This window comes from Myxocyprinus asiaticus, chromosome 11 (genome assembly GCF_019703515.2).
Source record: "Myxocyprinus asiaticus isolate MX2 ecotype Aquarium Trade chromosome 11, UBuf_Myxa_2, whole genome shotgun sequence".
Taxonomy (NCBI): domain Eukaryota; kingdom Metazoa; phylum Chordata; class Actinopteri; order Cypriniformes; family Catostomidae; genus Myxocyprinus; species Myxocyprinus asiaticus.
In genome coordinates this window covers 26,204,081-26,224,167 of record NC_059354.1, presented here as the reverse complement: position 1 = coordinate 26,224,167, position 20,087 = coordinate 26,204,081, and the positions used below count along the sequence as shown (strand labels likewise).

The following is a 20,087-nucleotide window of genomic DNA, read 5'->3' as shown; positions in this document are numbered from 1 at the left end:
CAGAAATCATGTGTGGAGATGGGAGAAACTTGCAGAAGGACAACCATCATTGCAACACTCCACCGATCTAGACTTTCTGGCAGAGTGGCCAGATGGAAAACTCTCCTCAGTGCAAGACACATGACAGCCCACTTGGAATTTGCAAAAAAGCACCTAAAGGACTCTTAGACTGTGAGAAACATGATTCTCTGCTCTGATGAAACAAAGATTGAACTGTTGGCCTCAATTCCAAGTGTCATGTCTGGAGGAAACCAAGCACTGCTCATCACCTGTGCAGTACCATCCCAACGGTGAAGCATGGTGGTGGTAGCATCATGCTGTAGGTGTGTTTTTCAAAGGCAGGGACTGGGGGACTGGTCAGGGTTGAAGGAAAGCTGAATGCAGCAAAATACAGAGATATCCTTAATGAAAGCCTGGTCCAGAGCGCTCGGAACCTCAGACTGGCCCAAAGGTTCACCTTCCAACAGGACAATGCCCCTAAGCACACAGCCAAGACAACGCAAGAGTGGCTTAGGGACAACTCTGTGAATGTCCTTGAATGGCCCAGCCAGAGCCCTGACTTGAACCCAATCGAACATCTCTGGAGAGACCTGAAAATGGCTGTCCACCGATGGTCCCCATCCAACCTGACAGCGCTTGAGAGGATCTGCAGAGAAGAATGGAAGAAAATCCCCAAATCCAAGTGTGCAAAGCGTGTCGCATCATACCCAAAAAGACTTAAGGCTGTAATCGCTGCCAAAGGTGCTTCAACTAAGGACTGGGTTGAGAGTCTAAATACTTTTGTGAATGTGATTTCATTTTTATTTTATTTTTTTTAAATGTGCAAAGTTATCAAAAATCTGGTTTTTGCTTTGTCATTATGGGGTAAGGAGTGTAGATTGATGTGAAAAAAATAAATAATTTAAAGCATTTTAGCATAAGGCTGCAACATAACAAAATGTGAAAACATTATGGGGTCTGAATACTTTATGAATGCACTGTATACATATAGTAAATACTGCAATAAGTTTTATTTTAGGAACAGTAATGATAATAAACTTTACATAAAACAACAGAAGACCATAGTGTGTCCCCATTTAGAAAGATAAGTAAACGTGCGTGTGTTACCTGTGCAGGTGGACTCTGAAGTGGATTGTTCTCTAGCTGTAGTGATTGGAGGTGGGTCATTTTTCGATAGCAGACAGGAATAGTGGAAACCTTATTACAGGAGAAGTCAAACTTGACCAGAGGTAGATCTGCCAAATCTAAAACACACACAAATACACACAATTACTAAAGCACACTAAAGGTAAAGAACTTTGCAACAAACTCAAATTGAATAGGCAAACAGTCAAATATTTCACCAATAATATTTTGCATCTTTTATATACAGTATTTCAGAAAGATACTAAAAAGAAAAGGTGGAATAAAAATGACCAACCTATATACTGTAGTTACAATTTACCTAATAGAATGTGGAATAACCCAATTTGAGTTTTTGAGACTGCAGCATCTAAAAAGTGCAATGAATCATGTGCCATAATTGGTCTTTGTTATATAGGAGGCTAGTTCAAAAGTGTTTGTAGAGTTTAGGGCTGTATAACCCGCAGTAAATGATATCAAATTAGTTGTCCTTATGTTTATTTTTAAAATATCAGAGACTCAAACAGTAGGATTATTTTACTATGACAGCACTTCCCCTTGATCTTGTTTAAAAATATCTGTGTGTGTGTTTTAGTTCCCTATCTGTCACTCACTCGATGTTGTGTCGATGTAGTGACACTAGGGGTTGCACTTGGGAGCCCCAAACACCTCTGATATTTGAGAAAAGGCCAATGAGAATTGGCGAGTGGAATTTGCATGCCACTCCCCCGGACATACGGGTATAAAAGAAGCCGGATTGCAACCACTCATTTAGATTTGTTCTTCAGAGCCGAGCGGTGTCTATGTACTCCACTGTGTTTCCATTCACCTCAAAGCATAAAGAGCATTTTAATCTGTTGGATATACGGCACAATGAAGAGGGTTCTCCCACTCTCGCACGGATAAGTGCAGAGAATGCCCCTGGGCGCTTCGACAGCCACACTAAGAGAGTATATCCAAACGTTGCGGTCGCAGCTTTCCTTCTACAGAGGTCATGGTAGGCACCTTACACTGCCCGGACCCGGCTTCAGAGTTCCTCTGCTCTCACTACCCTCGACGGTGGGATGGCCAGGGGGTACACGGAGATTCCTCAGGTGGATAAGGCGGTTGGGGTACACTTGTGCCTGCAAAATGCCGCCACCTGGTGGAATCGCCTGAGACTCCCGTCCAAGGTCTGTAAGTCTGCGTCGTCCCTGCCGGCTAAGGTTTACAGTGCCGCTGGACAGGCCGCCTCCACCCTGCATGCCATGGCCCTCCTACAAGTCCACCAGGCCAAGGCACTGAGAAAGCTACACGAGGGTAGTCCTGACCTGAGAGTGATGCAGGAGCTGCGCTTGGCGACCGACCTCACCCTACGGGTGACGAAGGTCACGGTACAGGCTTTCAGGCAGGCGATGTCCACCATGGTGGTCCAGGAGCACCACCTGTGGCTTAACCTGGTCGAGATGAAGGACACCGACAAGGTCCGCTTCCTTGACGCCCCCGTCTCCCAGGCTGGCCTGTTCGGCTACACCGTCGAGGACTTTGCTCAGCAGTTCTCAACGGTCAAGAAGCAGATGGAGGCTATCCAGCATATTCTGCCCCGGCATGGTTCAAGGTCCTGCACCCCATCTGCTCGTCGCCAAGGGCATCCTCTTGCGGCAGCAACACCGGCTCTGCCGCAGCCTGAGCCAACCGCTCGGCCCCGGCGTAGAGCCTCCCGAAGGAAGTTGACGCCCCCGTCCCACAATCCGGCGCTAAGAACCCCAGGAAGGCTTCAAAGCGCCCCTGAGAAGGGCGACCCAGGAGCGAGGAGACCTGCTGCAAGTTTGGAGGTGGTGCACAGACCACTCCATCCCCCGGTGGAGGGCGGGGAGGAGAATCTTTTGTTTCCTTTTGTGTTCATTTCACAGCATGCCCGAGGGGCTGCGGTACCCACACTTTCAAAAAAAGAGCGGTTTCCTCACTCCCTGGGTCACACACTCGGTGTTTACGGCTGTTGTTTTCACGACCGTTGTACATCGAACATTCGCGGCCGGGGCACTACGAATGCGGTTTCCCCACCTTCGCGCACCCAGCTGCAGCTCATACACACCCACGCTCAGGTGGTTAAGATGAACTACGCGGACGCGCAGCCTCCTTCCCCGTCGCTGACCGGTCCTATGGTGGGCACATGGAGGGAGGTAAGTGCTTTAGCGGTTCTTTCAGCACAGCCACGGGCTCAGGATGCAAGTCTCCTCAACGTGGCAGATCCTGCTCCGCCCCGCTGCGAGGCCCCATCCGCAGGTACGTCAAATGCGATTGTCCCCTTGGTGCCACTCACTTGGAGGTTGGAGGCATGGCTAGCGCTCTCCAACCCATCGTGTTGGCTGGCCAATACGATCTGACTACATGATTCAGTTCACCAGGCACCCGCCCAGGTTCAAAGGCATCCGTTTCACCTCGGTAGGAGGCAAGGATGCCGCTGTCCTGCATGCAGAGATCGCAGTCCTTCTACAGAAGGATGCGATAGAGCCTGTCCCTCCAGCTGAGATGAAGAAGGGGTTCTACAGCCCCTCACAAACGAGTGCACCCAGTCGGTGCTGAACTGCCTGAAGTCATTCAGGGGAAGAACAGTGGAAACCTGGGGCATATGGCGTCCTCATTGGCGTTACGACGCTCGGGTTGATGCATATGAGACTGTTTCAGCACTAGCTTCAGACTCGAGTCCTGAGATGGGCATGGCGCTGCGGCATGCATTGCATGGTTATCACGGTGATCCGTCACAACGCGTTCAGCCCTTGGACAGACCTTGCATTTCTGCGGGCAGGGGTCCCCTTAGAGCAAGTGTCCAGGTGCGTCGTTGTCATGACGGACGCCTCCAAGTTAGGCTGGGGCGCCGTTTGCAATGAGCACCTCGACCTCGACTGCATTGGCATATCAACTGCCTTGAGTTGCTGGCGGTATTGCTGGCCCTGCGGAGGCACACCTCGTGACAGCCCCTCCCTGGCAAGTTCCTCTGAGAAAGGACCTGCTTTCTCAGGGACGGGGCACGATTTGGCACCAGCGCCCAGACCTCTGGAATCTCCACGTCTGGCCCCTGGACGGGATGTGGAAGACCTAAGTGGACTACCACCGGCGGTGGTAGACACTATCACTCAGGCCAGGGCTCCCTCTACGAGGAAGCTATATGCCTTGAAGTGGCGTCTGTTCGCCAATTGGTGTTCTTCCCGAGGTGAAGGCCCCCAGAGATGCGCAGTCGGATTGGTGCTTTCATTCCTGCAGGAGAGGTCCACCCCTCCACCTTGAAGGTGTACGTGGCCGCTATAGTGGCACACCATGATGCGGTGGACGGTAAGTCCTTAGGGTAGCATGACCTGATCATCAGGTTCCTTAGAGGCACTAGAAGGTTGAATCCTCCTAGACTGCACCTCGTGCCCTTGTGGGATCTCTCCGTGGTCCTGCTGGGCCTACGGAGAGCCCTGTTTCAGCCCTTGGAATCAATTGAACTAAAGGCCCTCTCCCTGAAGAAGGCCCTCCTGACTGCGCTCGCTTCCATCTATGTGCCCAAGGTTCCCACTACTCCCTTTAGGGACCTGCAAGCTCTGCCCCGGAAGGAGGCAGACCCAGTCTTGTTGTTGCTGTGTCCAGTATGTGCTTTGCGTATCTACTTGGACCGCACGGAGAGCTTTAGATGCTCCAAGCAGCTCTTTGTCTGTTTTGGGGGACAGCAGAAGGGGAAGGCTGTCTCCAAACAGAGGATGGCCCACTGGATCATGGATGCCATTGCCTTGGCATATCAGGCCCAGGGCGTGCCATCCCCCCTGGGCGTACGAGCACACTCCACTAGGAGGGTAGCATCCTCCTGGGCCTTGGTGAACGGCGCCTCTCTAGCAGACATCTGTAGAGCAGTGGGCTGGGCGACACCCAATACCTTTGCAAGGTTTTATAATCTCCGGGTTGAGCCAGTTCAGTGAAGAAATTCGATGCCGGACCCAGTACTTGTGCTGGTATGCCCTGTACTGGGGTAGGTGCTCCACATGTGAGGTTGCCCGTCATAACCCCATGTGATGTATTTTCCACGGTATTGTTTCCCTGATGGCAAACCCATGTCTTCCCTTGGGCAGAGCCTCCTTTGCCCCCAGCCGCCGCATTTGTAGAGCTCCTCCCCTCCGGGTAGGACCTAATGTGGGGGCTTCTTTCCACATGTGTACTACCGGTTGGTAAATCCATGTGACATATGCACCACATGTTAACCTCCCCTTCGGGCAGGATGTGGTCTCCGCGGTATCTTTTTCTCTTGGGAAAAGAACACCTTCCCTGACATGAATACATCTGGCCCCAGCTGAATGATTTTTCATTTAAAAAAAAAAAAAGTGGAAGAAAAAGAAAAGAAAAGGCTGAAGTGGCTGGCACGGCCTGTTCCCATTGTAAGTACGTTCTGTCCTGCACCGCCAGTCCACGTAACACAGTTCAGCTGGTTGTGGCGTTTTGTATAGGGACCCCTAGTATCACTACATCAACACAACGTCGAGTGAGTGACAGATAGGGAACATTCCCTCTGAGACATTGTGTCCCTCTTGCCACAACACTGAACTACCCGCTGAAATGGCCAGGACCTGAATGAGTGGTTGCAAGCCGGCTCATTTTATACCCGTATGTCAGGGGGAGTGGCATGCAAATTCCACTCGCCAATTCTCATTGGCCTTTTCTCAAATATAAGAGGTATTTGGGGCTCCCAAGTGCGACCCCTAGTGTCACTACACCGACACAACATCTCGTTCCCTCCATCAGGGAACGGAGGTTACAACAGTAACCAAGACGTTTTCAGACGAAAAACAAATCTATTACATAAAACATTTTAAACAGCCAAAACTCCACAGAGAGGGCAGCCAAAAGTTAAAAACAGTAAGAGAGCAGGCAAACACATAACCGCATTGGCTTTTGAAAAGCAGAAAGAAGCAGACATTTAGGGTGAGACAATGCAAAAACGTTTCTATCAGCAACACTGTATCCAAAAACATACAGTATCAGTTACGTCAAATCTAAGATTTCTTGTTTGAGATGTTATTCGTCAGGTCTTAACAGGCATTTTCAAATGTTATATACTGGCCCTGGGAACTGAAAGATAGCAATACATTCAAGTCTAAACATTACCAGCAGATTTCCCTGGCAATCTCAAATAAAACTTCAGCTTCATGAGGCCATTTTGGCACAATCAGGAGGGAACACAACAAACTGTGTTTTCATAAACTGTCAGCATAATTTTAACAAAATTATTAGCTGAGCTGCAAAATTTCAGACTCAGATCTTTTTGGCCAAGGTAAACTGTTGATAACTCCAGCCACGTTTCAGACAATTCTTGGCTCACATGGCTGTTTTAGCACTTACAACCCTACACGGTGTCTAACTGTTATTTAAAGGAACACACCTGCATTTTACATTTCTTTGCAATCAATGTTTCCTTAAAACAACTTAGAGTACAAGAATGTAATGCACAAGATGATTCTGAGGGTTTTGGCTTTGTCTTTTGACTTTGTAAAAATGTGTGGTAAATCTGTTGTTCCGACTGATTGAGCGAAAGGAATGAAGGAGGGATGTACTGGTCTATACTGGTTTGATAATGGCTTGTAAACATAAGAGGCCAGAATGTTGGCTGTGCTGTAGACACAGAATCGATGTCCTGATTTTGATTCTGGCAGTTCTGAGAAGCCAGCATAGATACCTGAGCAAAGGCATAATGCGTTCAGAATTTAAAATACTTGAGCTTTTTGGGTGAACTCAATATGTCTTGTAACATCGATCAGCAAGAACTGAACGGGAATAATGAAGTCATAATATGACTAGAGCCTGAATGAGAGGTCGTTCACACACTCTGCACAAAAAAAACCCAAAACAAATGCTGGAATACAGTGTGTGGAGATTTCGTCAGAGCTGTGGCGTAGTGGGTAATGCTCATTACATTTAAAAGTCATTGATCTCTCTTACTTCTCCTATAAAAAAATAAAGGCTTAAAAGCCAATTCCCACTAATCAAGTTAAAAAAGGCTACCGAATTCTACAGAAACTGTGTGTTTATGGTTAGGACTACAGTTATATGCTTGGCTATATATTCATTGCAAACAGTCACCACAAATATTAATGAGACTTGTCATGTGTGTAACAAAGGTATTAAGTGACAATTAATTCACTCAACATTAGAAGTGAGGGGAAAACATTGATATTTCAAAGTATTAAGATATTTGACCTCACAATACTGTATGAAGTTCCAAACGTAGTGAAGTTCCAAACATAAGTTCAGGCGAAGCTTGTTCATCTAGGCCTGCTAATCATATCCCAAGGATATATAAGTGGCTGCTTCCCTCACACCGGTGGCAATACCAATTATTATAAAAAAAAAAAATTGTCTTTTCTATTTCTTGCTTTAGTCACATAGTAAAGGGGGATCTCAGAGTTCAAACCCAGTCCTGTGCTCGAGCCCCTCCATTATGGAGAGCATGCCAAATCTGTTTACCTTAATGAGCTCCAGGACTATATGTGAACTTGTGAAATATATAACTGCATAAAGCACTGAAGTCCAATGCAGATGAAAGAGAAACAAATGAAAGTTTGTAGAGTAAAAGATTGCAATATATGTCACAGTTTTTAACTGCAGTATACATTAAACATACAAATAAATAAATAAATAAATAAATAAATAAATAAATCACAATATTATTGTATCATGAACCAGATATTAATATAACAATGTATGGCCAGGTACCTGCTGATTCCTACCCCTGCTCAACATACATGGTTTGGGGTGTCATACACACACACCAGCCCCATCGCCAAGGGCGGCCCCAAATGACAAATCGTGCCCCCTAGACATGGGGTGCTTCTCAAATGGAAGGCTGCAGCCCAGTTAGGCTGTCCTTCCTAGACCAGTCCTTCTGAGGCTGTAGGATAGACTCTTCCTCAGCATTCAGAGCTAGAATGAGACGGTCTAGTAAGTGCATATGGCAAAAGCATATGCTTAGAACCATGTGATATTTTACTTTGTTTAGAAAACCAATCTTCTTCAGAAAATGATAAATAGGTCCTTCCTTAATCTCAAAATTATTTTAGCAAAATTTGTTATTCACAAAGCTAGTCACAAAAAAAAAAAAAAAAAAGCCTTTATATAATACATTTTGCAACACTGATCTTAGAATTTTTTATTTAAATAATTTCAACATTAATAATAAATAAATAAAAAAAACAGAACCCTGAACTTTTAAAAACTATACAACTTTTAAAGCTTTTCAAATTCATGTAACTGCCCTTTTAATATATTTAATTGATTTCTTTTTTGGTGCTTTGTATCTTCTAATTTGTTGTATTGTCTAAACTACTTGACAAGTAGTATATATTATATATTTTTATTCTACATATTGTCATTGCTGCAAATGCAAATAAAAACTTAAAGAGAGAGAGAAAAAAGGTAAGCTGCGTCATAAAAGTTTCTGCCTCCGTGGTCACATTTTTTAAAATAATTTGGGATATGTGCAAAAGATTGTGGGTGATTGAAGGCCACGAAGGATACACCTGATACATCCTCCAAAATATGGCAAACGAAGGCTGCAAAACGAGGCTGCTTTCCAAGTGTCCTCACAATCAGTGTTGGGTAACATTATTTTTAAAAGTAACTCGTTAGAATATTGCGTTACTCCTTAAAAAAATAACTTAATTAATAAAAACATTTTTCTAATGGAAAGTAAAGCATTACTTTACTTTTGCGTTACTTTTTTCTCACAGCCACTCTTCTCCTCTGTTATGCTATGCATTCCATATAAATAAGCCATGCATTGCATACATACAAGAGACATAACAGGTCATGCTAGCTACTGTACAACACACTTGTCAAAACAACACAGTAAACAAACAGATATTTAGAACGTAGGTCTTCACATCATATTTATAATAAAGAATCAATAACATGAATATGCATGATTTGCTTTTCAATCAACATGGCAGCCAATATGAATAATGAAGAATAACCACTGTCTTACCTAAAACAGCAAAGTCCTACACTTGAACCTGCATCATATATGTCATCATGTGCTGTGCCCATCGACAATGTCAAAGTCAACTTAAGATGTTTTTCAAAATTCAGGATAAAATTCTGTGGGGAATGCCAGCCTAAAAAGTTCAAGGAATAAGTTTGATGAATAAATGAATATTTTTCACTTAAGTCATCTCAGGGCACGCTTGTTTTGAGTTGATCCACGATGCGTACAGATGCCACAACTTCAAAGGCGCATTTTTATATAATTTGAATGGAATCGTTTTTAATGCCACCAAAATGTCATAAAAACATTTTGTTTCATGAATCAAACTACTTGTTTATTTTAATACAAAAATGTAGAATCTGTTTAGAAACTAAGACATTTTCTCTGCATACACAGTCAATGTAGAACATTGCTCGGAGCCACTGATCCAGAGTCAGCTTTTCTCATCCCATTCTCCCAGTTACAGGGAGCTCTAACACTGAGTTCAGCTGCATAAGTCAGTGAATTGAGTGAATATTTCACCCTGTGTATCATGTCATGGCCAGTGGAAGACTAGTTTTATAATCCCTCTGCCTAAACACATTTACTGATTTTTTAATGCGTGTATTAACACATGAATCAACAGCATTTCACAACCGAATGTTGACCTAATATTACTCTAAAACACGAAATGCGCATGCGTGTTAGCGAGTTGATTGACAGGCGACGTCTGTATCTAAAGGTGATTGGCTATTTTACCTGCAAGGCAGGACTTCCTTTCTACATCCATTGACTGTTGGGTGCTAGAGCTTCTTAGTTGGGCATTCCAATTTCTCCCATTCATTTAAATAGAAGTGACTCATCTCCGCTAAATAGTCTCTGGAACAACTCTATAGAACTACAATGCCCATCATGCACTATGTCTCCTCCCCGAAGTTTGCACATTTTACTTCTGATTTCTTGCAATACAGGGACAGTAATGGTGTACAAAAGCAACATGTTACTTTATTTAAAAAGTAACTCAGATATTATGGTCTAAAATAAAAACTATTGCGTTTACTCGTTACTTGAAAAAGTAATCTGATTACGTAATACGCATTACTTTTATCGCGTTACCCCCAACACTTCTCACAATTGAGACAGCCTTCGACGATGCTTGATGATGTGGCAGCCGAGATATCCATCCTAATGAGGCTGCAGCCTTCCGATTGAGATGCACCCAAAGTCAGATAATAATTTTGTCTTTGGACATAATTTCCTCTCTTTGTTTAAACATGCTAGTATTTGTAACCTGCGCAAAACATTTCACAGCAACAATATCAAACCTAACTTAAAGGAACACTGACCTCCCCAAGGGTAACTTAAAATAACACACTGTAATTTAACATAAAACTGTACATTTAATTAACTGTACATTCAAACAGAACTTGAAACAGAATTATAATCCCAAAATACTTATAAATGACAATTAACAGCATCCACAAATTGTCCCCAAACCTTGCACAGACTTACCTCATTAATTATTCAAATTCAACAGCCAATGGCTATTCCCCAAGCTTAATCAACAACAGCAGTCTTAACCTTATGTAACACATGATTCCTGTGCGTGCTGCAGTCTCAAGTAGTAGTAGCAGCATGAACATAAAAAAGTGGTTTAAAGAGTCATAATCAACTTTGACCAACATCAACAGAGTGTGAATCAGAGTGGAGAGTGAGGTGGTAGGAGGAGGGAACGGGCCTAATGAGACACAGGCATCGGATTCGTCATTGACCGAGCAGCAGGTGCATGCTATTGTGAATTCTAACAAAAGTGGTGTTGTAAGTGGTGTTGTTGGAATTGAAAACCTTTTGATGTGGCGATGCATTTTTACTAAGTGTATAGGCTTATTTGTTCCATAAATGCAAATAGGCTGTGGTGTAATTTCTTACTTTATCGTAATTGTTGTAGGCTGGACTAAATTGTTTGAATGGTGTTTTGGTTATGAGATGTTTTATTATAAAAAATTGTCTATCTTGATTATAACTACTGACTACCCCCCCATGAAAACATAATGCCACCCCAAACTATATTCTGGCAACGGCCCTGAAACTCACACACATACACACACACACAAACACACTCACACACACACACAAACACACACACACACACACACACACACACACACACACACATGTTGGTGCGGCTATCCTTATGAGGACTCTCCATAGACATAATGATTTTTACACTGTACGAACTATATATTCTATCCCCTAACCCTACCCCTAAACCTAACCCTCACAAAAAACTTTCTGCAGTTTTAAATAATAATTAAAACAAAATTAAAAAAAACATAGTTTAGCATGTTTTTAAGCGATTTGAATTATGGGGACACTAGAAATTTCCTCATAAACCACATTTATAGCATAATTCCCTTGTAATGACCAGTTTCCAACCTAAAAAAATGTCCTCGTAAACCACCCAAACACACACACAAACACACACACGCACGCATGCACACACACAGACACATACAGTACCTATAGTACATACTGTATACTCACCCTCTGGTAGGACACAGAGAAGGTTTCGGTGCACATTGACTTCTCTCAAGGCTTTGAGTTGGCCAATGTGACGTGGAAGAGCTGTGATTTCGTTACAGCTTACATCCTGATGAGCAAAAGTTAGAGAAAGAGTTTCTCTTATTCTCAATCTCAAACACAAGATTCTCCATAAACCTTTCAATACATTATTCTAAGTGCTTATAGTACTATATTCAGTTTTATGTGAATGAGGGACCTTTTGATGTGGATTAATTAATTAATTAATAATTACTGTACAGTGTTCTGCTTGTGAGAGAGAGAGAGAGAGAGAGAGAGAGAGAGAGAGAGAGAGAACATTTGGCCAAACATTGTGAGAGTGTATGTGCATATGTATGGCATATTTACATTCTACAGTGCTGTTATTGATTTAATAGTGTCTCACATTTAAACTTTAGTAGCAAAAAATGGCATTGGTAAGTTTGATTCATTTTTGTGAATCAGTTCAAACTGTCCTTTGCAATTATTCAATTAACCCTTTCATACGTGACGGTTAATAACTAGGCCCTGCAGAGTAGTGTCTGCCATTGTTTACATAAGTAGCGGTTGTCATTCGTCACACAAACAGCTACTCAAAGAGTCTTTTCAAGCACATAATACGTTTATTTTATTAACAAACAGCCAAATTGTCACCAAAGTACCACGATAACAGTTCACAGCTTGTATATGCACAGCCATCATATCTAAATGCGATCTTCCCATGCACGCAGCCACGTCCGCTTATTGGGTGCAGATGTGGTTTTCATTTGCAAAAACAGCAACTAAAACAGTCTTTTCAGGCATATAATATGTTTGTTTTCTGAAACAGACAGCCAAACTATCACAAAAGCACTACTAGTGCTGTCACAATTATTAAATTTGGCCGACGATAATTATCAAACATATAATTGCGATTATGCCGATTAACTGTCTGTTTTAGGGCTATGCCGATTAATTGTCTCGTTAAGAGCTTTCACAATTAATTATCATACAGTATAAATTGTCATCTTTTTTAAGGTGTGCTTTTTTTCTGTATGTGTGATGCACACACCTTAAGAAGTCATTTTTACATATTTAACTTCAAATATATAAATCAAATAATAAAATAGGAATAAACTATGATTTCATTTTAAGGCTTTAAAAACTTATGAATGACATAAAAAATAATGTTTTAAATATCAAAATATTTCTAAATACTTAAAATATGTCTCTCTTTTTGGTCAATTTTAGTTTTGGTCAATTTTGCATTTACACTTGTTTTTTGAACTCATATATTTTTATAATTGTTTTAATAAAAAATCAAATATAATTAAAATATAGGCTATATGTTATTATATTTATATTATATTTTTATTATACTTTATTTTTTTGTATTATATATTTATATTTATATTTATATTTATATTTATGGACTCAAGATGGCACCGTGTATGGCTGCTGCGTTGCGAGCTCCGACACAACATAGCAATGGTTTGTTTGTTTTGTTTACAATTCTTATGTTTTTTGTCTTGGATGTTGTCTGCCTTATTGTCTACGACAGACAAACACTTTTGGACATTGGTTCAGCGATCTCACACCGTAAACCGGACTTCACATTCCTCAATGCCGACCCGCTGTTTACAAACACGCAAGCGGAACCCTTTGTCTGGGCAGCACGGCTGCGGAAACTCAGGAGGAAAAGGGGAAACAGAGCCGGCGTTCTCATCAGAGTAAGACGCCGCGCAAATCGACCCCCGCTACCCACTATTCTACTGGCAAATGTTCAGTCTCTGGATAACAAGCTCTGCGAGCTGAAAGCGCGGATCTCTTTCCAACGAGAGACGAGGGACTGCTGCATTATCTGCCTTACGGAAACTTGGATGTCTGCGGAGATTCCAGACTCAGCCATTGAACCCGCGGGGTTCTCCATGCTCCGAGCGGACAGAGCGAAAGACCTCTCAGGTAAAACTAGAGGAGGTGGTGTATGTTTTATGATCAACAAACCCTGGTGTGATCAGAGGAACGTACATTCCATCAAGTCTTTCTGTTCTCCTGATCTGGAATTTCTTATGCTTCTGTGTCGACCATTCTGGCTACCGAGGAAATTCACAGCGGTCATTATCACTGCTGTGTACATCCCACCACAAGCCGACACAGACCGGGCACTCAAGGAACTGTATGGGAGTATAAGTGAGCAGGAAACCGCGCACCCTGAGGCCGCGTTCATTGTGACCGGGGACTTTAATAAAGCCAGTTTAAAATCAGTCGCACCAAAATATCACCAGCACATTAGTTTCAACACACGAGGGGACCGGGTGTTGGACCATTGCTACTCTCCGTTCCGGGATGGCTACAAATCCCTCCCCCGCCCACCATTTGGCAAATCGGACCACTCTTCCATTCTGCTTCTGCCCGCTTACAGGCAGAAATTGAAACAGGAAGCACCCACCCTCAGAACGATCCAGTGCTGGTCGGACCAATCAGACTCTGTGCTACAGGACTGTTTTGATCACACGGACTAGGAGATGTTCCGGTCCGCCTCTGATGACGACATCGAGCTTTACGCTGATAGCGTAATGTGTTTCATCAGAACGTGCGTAGAGGAAGTGATTCCGACCAGAACTGTGCGAATCTATCCGAATCAGAAGCCGTGGATCAATAGCGATGTTCGCGCGGCACTTAATGTGCGGACCTCCGCTTTTAATTCCGGGAACGCGGAGGAGCATAAACAAGCCAGTTATGCCCTCCGAAAAACAATCAAAACAGCACAACGCCAGTACAGGAGCAAGATTGAAGGACAGTTTAACACCACCAACTCTAGAAGCATGTGGCAGGGAATTAACATCATCACGGACTTTAAAGGGAATAAAAACTCCGCCATGAACACCGCTGCCTCTCTACCGGATGAGCTAAATACTTTTTATGCTCGTTTCGAGGGAAATAACACCGCCCTCGCAGAGAGAGCTCTCACGGCCGAAGCTACAGAGGTTAGTTCACTCTCCGTCTCTGTAGCGGATGTAACCCGATCCTTCCGAGGGGTGAATATCCGCAAAGCCGCGGGTCCAGACGGCATTCCGGGCCGCGTCATCAGAGTGTGCGCGAACCAGCTGACTGGTGTTTTTACGGACATTTTCAACCTTTCCCTCTCTTTGTCTGTTGTCCCCACATGCTTTAAAACATCCACCATTGTGCCTGTTCCAAAACAATCGAAAATAACTTGTTTAAATGACTGGCGTCCTGTTGCTCTGACCCCCATCATCAGCAAATGTTTTGAGAGACTAATCAGAGATTACATCTGCTCTGTATTACCACTCAATCTTGACCCGCTGCAGTTTGCTTACCGCAACAACCGCTCCACTGATGATGCCATTGCATCTACAATACACACTGCTCTCTCCCACCTGGGAAAAAAAGAACACTTATATGAGAATGCTGTTTGTAGACTACAGCTCAGCATTCAACACCATAGTGCCCTCCAAGCTAGATGAGAAACTCCGGGCTCTGGGCTTAAACAGCTCGCTGTGCAGCTGGATCCTGGACTTCCTGTCAAGCAGACGCCAGGTGGTTAGAATAGGCAGCAACATCTCCTCATCACTGACCCTCAACACTGGAGCCCCGCAGGGCTGTGTTCTCAGCCCACTACTGTATTCCCTGTACACACATGACTGTGTGGCAACACATAACTCCAATGCCATCAAGTTTGCTGATGACACGACGGTGGTAGGTCTGATCACTGACAATGATGAAACAGCCTACAGAGAGGAGGTGCACACTCTGACACACTGGTGTCAGGAGCACAACCTCTCCCTCAACGTCAGTAAGACAAAGGAGCTTGTGGTGGACTTCAGAAGAAAAGACAGAGAACACAGTCCAATCACCATCAATGGAGCACCAGTGGAGAGAGTCAGCAGCTTCAAGTTCCTGGGTGTCCACATCACTGAGGAACTCACATGGTCCGTCCACACTGAAGTCGTTGTGAAGAAGGCTCATCAGCGCCTCTTCTTCCTGAGACGGCTGAGGAAGTTTGGAATGAACCGCCACATCCTCACACGGTTCTACACCTGCACTGTGGAGAGCATCCTGACTGGCTGTATCTCCGCCTGGTACGGCAATAGCACTGCCCACAACCGCAAAGCACTGCAAAGGGTGGTGCGAACTGCCAGACACATCAGAGGTGAGCTTCCATCCCTCCAGGAAATATATACAAGGCGGTGTGTGAAAAAAGCTTGGAGGATCATCAGAGACTCCAGCCACCCGAGCCATGGGCTGTTCTCACTGCTACCATCAGGTAGGCGGTATCGCAGCATCAGGACCCGCACCAGCCGACTCCATGATAGCTTCTTCCCCCAAGCAATCAGACTTCTGAACTCTTGATCTCCCACGATCAAAATACATCAGCCCTGCACTTTATTACTCTTTTATCTCACACCGGACTGTCATAAATTATATTACTGTTATTATATTATGTCTCTCTTAACAACTGACTATCAACCGACAGCCTGAATGTCAATACAGTACAATACTGTACACTCTATATATATATATATATATATATATATATATATATATATATATATATATATATATATACATACTTTTTATATATATATTTTAATTTTTATTGAATAATGTGTATCTATATAGTATCTATATAGTAAAAAACAAAAAAACAAAAACAGCATATTGTATACTGTACAGTGTATGTTATTATTTGTATATTGTTGAGTGTAATTATGTGTATAACAGATGTTTAAATTGTGATGTGTTAATTTGATGTTTTAAGTTGTGTAATTATGTATAACAGATGTTTAAATTGTGTTGTGTTAATTTGATGTTTTAAGTTGAGTGTAATTATGTATAACAGATGTTTAAATTGTGTTGTGTTAATTTGATGTTTTAAGTTGAGTTTAATTATGTATAACAGATGTTTAAATTGCGTTGTGTTAATTTGATGTTATTGTAAATTGGTATATGTCTCATCACTGTCACGACTGCTATGTTGATCGGAACTGCACCCAAGAATTTCACACACCATTGCACTTGTGTACATGGCTGTGTGACAATAAAGTGATTTGATTTTGATTTGATTTGATTTATTTAAAAATTACTTTCCTATTTTCTTTACTTTCACACGTTATTTTAATGCTCTGATTAAACCCATAAGCCCTTTTTTATCATGGAGCAAAACCTTTGAGATTTTGTTTCATCATTTTATCACTCCACAGAAATAAAGTGTGCGTCTCCTCTGTGTCACTGCATTGTCATTATCACTGCGTGTATGAGAACCAGGTACATTTGCCATTACACGATCGTTTAAGTGAAACTGGAGTGCTTTGCGTTCATTATCAAAGTTTATACTTGTTTGTTTATATTTTCATGGGAGTTTGGCGCGAGTGTCTGCTGACAGCGTGCACATCAGAGCTCTTCATGCTCTTACGGACAGGAGCTGGTTGACATCCGCGGTGTGGCCCAGGACACTCGGACTCTGAGTTCAACTGAATGACACGCAAACACGGCATTCATGGCATTTATAGAGTACAGTATATTTGCTTATAATGTCAAAATTTGGGCATTAAAATGTGATTGGAATCTGAATGCCCAATAAATGCGGTTGTCTCAAATAACCATGGTTAGATCAAATAACCGCGATCAGATGGTTATTTAATCATCGCCACAGGCCTAAGCACCACGATAACAGTTTAAAATTAGTATTCTCACAGTGAACACATGCTGAGCACAATTACCACGCAACCACCTCTGTTTACATTAGCGCTTGTCACACACACACACACACACACACACACACACACACACACACACAGACAAACACACACACACACACACACAATGTCTGAGATGTCAAACAGTGCATAGGCAAACCGGACTGCTGATATTATTTGTTCATTTTTTTTTTTTTTTGCACAGCAGACATAGCCCATTTATTCACGTTTACTACAGTATTTAATTATTTTGAAATTTCAAGAAATCAAAATTAAAATAAAAAATAATTCTCGTCAACACTCTGCCCCCCTCTACTGGCTGTACAGTGTCACGTGTGGAAATAACTCACTCTAGAGGGCACTGCAGGGGAATTTAGACCCTACTCATGAAAAGGTTAAAAACTGTGATTTACGATCTGTTTGCGCCATCACAAAAATATTCAAAGATGTGCCATTTCTCATGTATTATATGTGAAACTGATTAAATATATATTTTTCTTCCTAGACTTCATGCCTATTCATTCTGCCTTGATCATTTTAAACTATAGTAAATGTTTATTTTTATTCTTGCATTAAACATGGCAAAGAGAAAAACTGAGAGTAAGAGAAAACTTTTGAAAAGCAGTGAATTCAGTATAAACAGATATGAGCCAAGTCAAGCAAGGGTAAGTCAACATTTTAACACATGAAAATATAACATCTCATACATATGCAGACAATGGCGTAGATTTGGCTTGAACACTAGGGGGTTGCAGCGTGAAGCATTTACATGTTTCCTTTTATCGTGGTATAAATATTGTGGGGGTTGTACTTGCTTGTTTTGATTATTGGGGGTGTTACCTCCCCCCATCCCCCCTGAAATCTACGCCATTGTATGCAGATATCAGAGGTAAAGCATAAACACTCATACTTACCAGTTCCATGAGATTGGTGAGCTGGACAATGCTTTCTGGAAGTGCATTGAGTTTGTTATTGCTGGCAATAAGCACTCGCAATGGAAGACCACACACACACGCTGGCAGCACTGACAACTGGTTCCGGCTACAGCATAACAATGTTCATTCAAAACATGTTAGAACTTGTGGGAGGCTTCTGTATGCCAAGTGGTACATGATTTAATATGTTTTTGTAAGGAACGTTCAACATGTGACATGCTCTAATAATATGTCCATTTAAATTTTACTAAGTTTATTGAACTACCATGTCTATCATTTTTGTAAGAAAAAAATACTATATTTACGAAGTTAAGTTTTTTTAAGTTAAATTTACTCACTGACTTTAATCAATATTATGTCATGAAGTTAAGTATATTTTGTTTTATTTTATACCATTAAGATGTACTTAGAAAAACTGTGTGCAAAATAAAAATTAACTAAATCTAACTAGTCATTTTTTTCAGTAATTGATGGTTGTCTCAGACAGGCACCAATTTCCTTCATGACTATGACTTCATGTCTCTCACGCCACAGGCACATTCTTCTCACAAAATAAAATGGTTTCAACTCAAGTAAATATGCCATGTCCATTAATTTATTTAGTTGGTAAGTATCCATGTAATAAGTAGGATAATGTACAGTCAGAAAGTAATTTTTGCAGAATAAACCCCTTCAGGTGTATACATTTACTGTATACAGTATATTAAATGTATGGGTGAAATTATTTGAATGAAGTCACTACATAACTGTTGTTGAGTGTTACAGATAGGAAGAGAGGCTTATGGATTATATTATCTCATACAACACTAACATCCAAAATAAATGATTAATTATCTGTTTTCCTTGGGCATGTGTATGTCCTAGTCATCTTGTAACACTTCATCAATTTTGTATGAACATAACCTTAGAAAGGCAACATTTAACAGGAAAAAGAGAAAATTCAGGGAATTGTTAATGAGTTCATGAAAAGTATTAGATGAACTGTGGAATTTTCCTGTTATGACTAGAAGAAGACAGACAAATATAACATTGTGACTGTGTGTGTTGAAGGAGATATTCTAGGGATAAATCAATGTGTTTGTATGTCCCAGTGTTTCTCTTGCAATTCTGTCTATTCCATATTTTTATCTTTCGTCCATTTTTCATGATCTCACTCTTTGCTTTTTTACTTGGTTTTTCAAGTCCGGTTTATTTTCTCTTTTCTCAAACCATGAGAGCTTAGTGTTTCATTAACTACTGACAAAACAAATTACATTGCTAATTAATACAGTGAGAATAGTTGTGGGGACAATTTGTCGGTCCCCATGAGGAAAACATTTTATAAATCATACTAAATGATATTTTTTGAAAATGTAAAAATTCTTTTTTCTTTTCTTTTTTTTTTTTTTTTTTTTTTTAAGTTTTCTGTGAGGGTTAGATTTAGGGGTAGGGTTATGGTTAGGGGATAGAATCTATAGTTTGTACAGTATAAAAAACATTATGTCTATGGAAAGTCCCCATAAAACATGGAAACCAGTGTGTATATCTGCTGGAGAGAGAGAGTGTGTGTGTGTGTGTGTGTGTGTCAATACATATTTAAATTTAATAGATGTGACCAGAGGCAAGAAGGACAACCAGAGTGAAAATAATGTTTTTTTGGTGGACTTGACTGATATTTGTTTTATGACGTGATCTACTGTATGATTCTGATGCTGTATGTATCTAAAAAGCATTCATGTAACAATAACATTACTATTAATAACATGTGTATGAGGTGAGTTAAAGGTGTATTTAAAAACCACAAACATTAAACCAAAGACTACATGA

At 41.7% G+C, this 20,087-nt stretch overlaps 1 protein-coding gene across 4 annotated transcripts in view; it reads right to left on the bottom strand.

The window, feature by feature from the left end:
* LOC127448382 (leucine-rich repeat and calponin homology domain-containing protein 1-like) overlaps positions 1–20,087 on the bottom strand; it is a 115,599-nt gene that overhangs the window by 46,490 nt on the left and 49,022 nt on the right. For all 4 annotated transcript variants that reach the window (XM_051710860.1, XM_051710859.1, XM_051710861.1 and 1 more), the window contains 3 exons: positions 18,261–18,387; positions 11,633–11,738; positions 1,108–1,244 (listed from right to left, as the gene is read on the bottom strand). In XM_051710860.1, the coding sequence (XP_051566820.1) occupies positions 1,108–1,244; positions 11,633–11,738; positions 18,261–18,387 (370 nt within the window). The remainder of the gene's footprint in view (positions 1–1,107; positions 1,245–11,632; positions 11,739–18,260; positions 18,388–20,087) is intronic.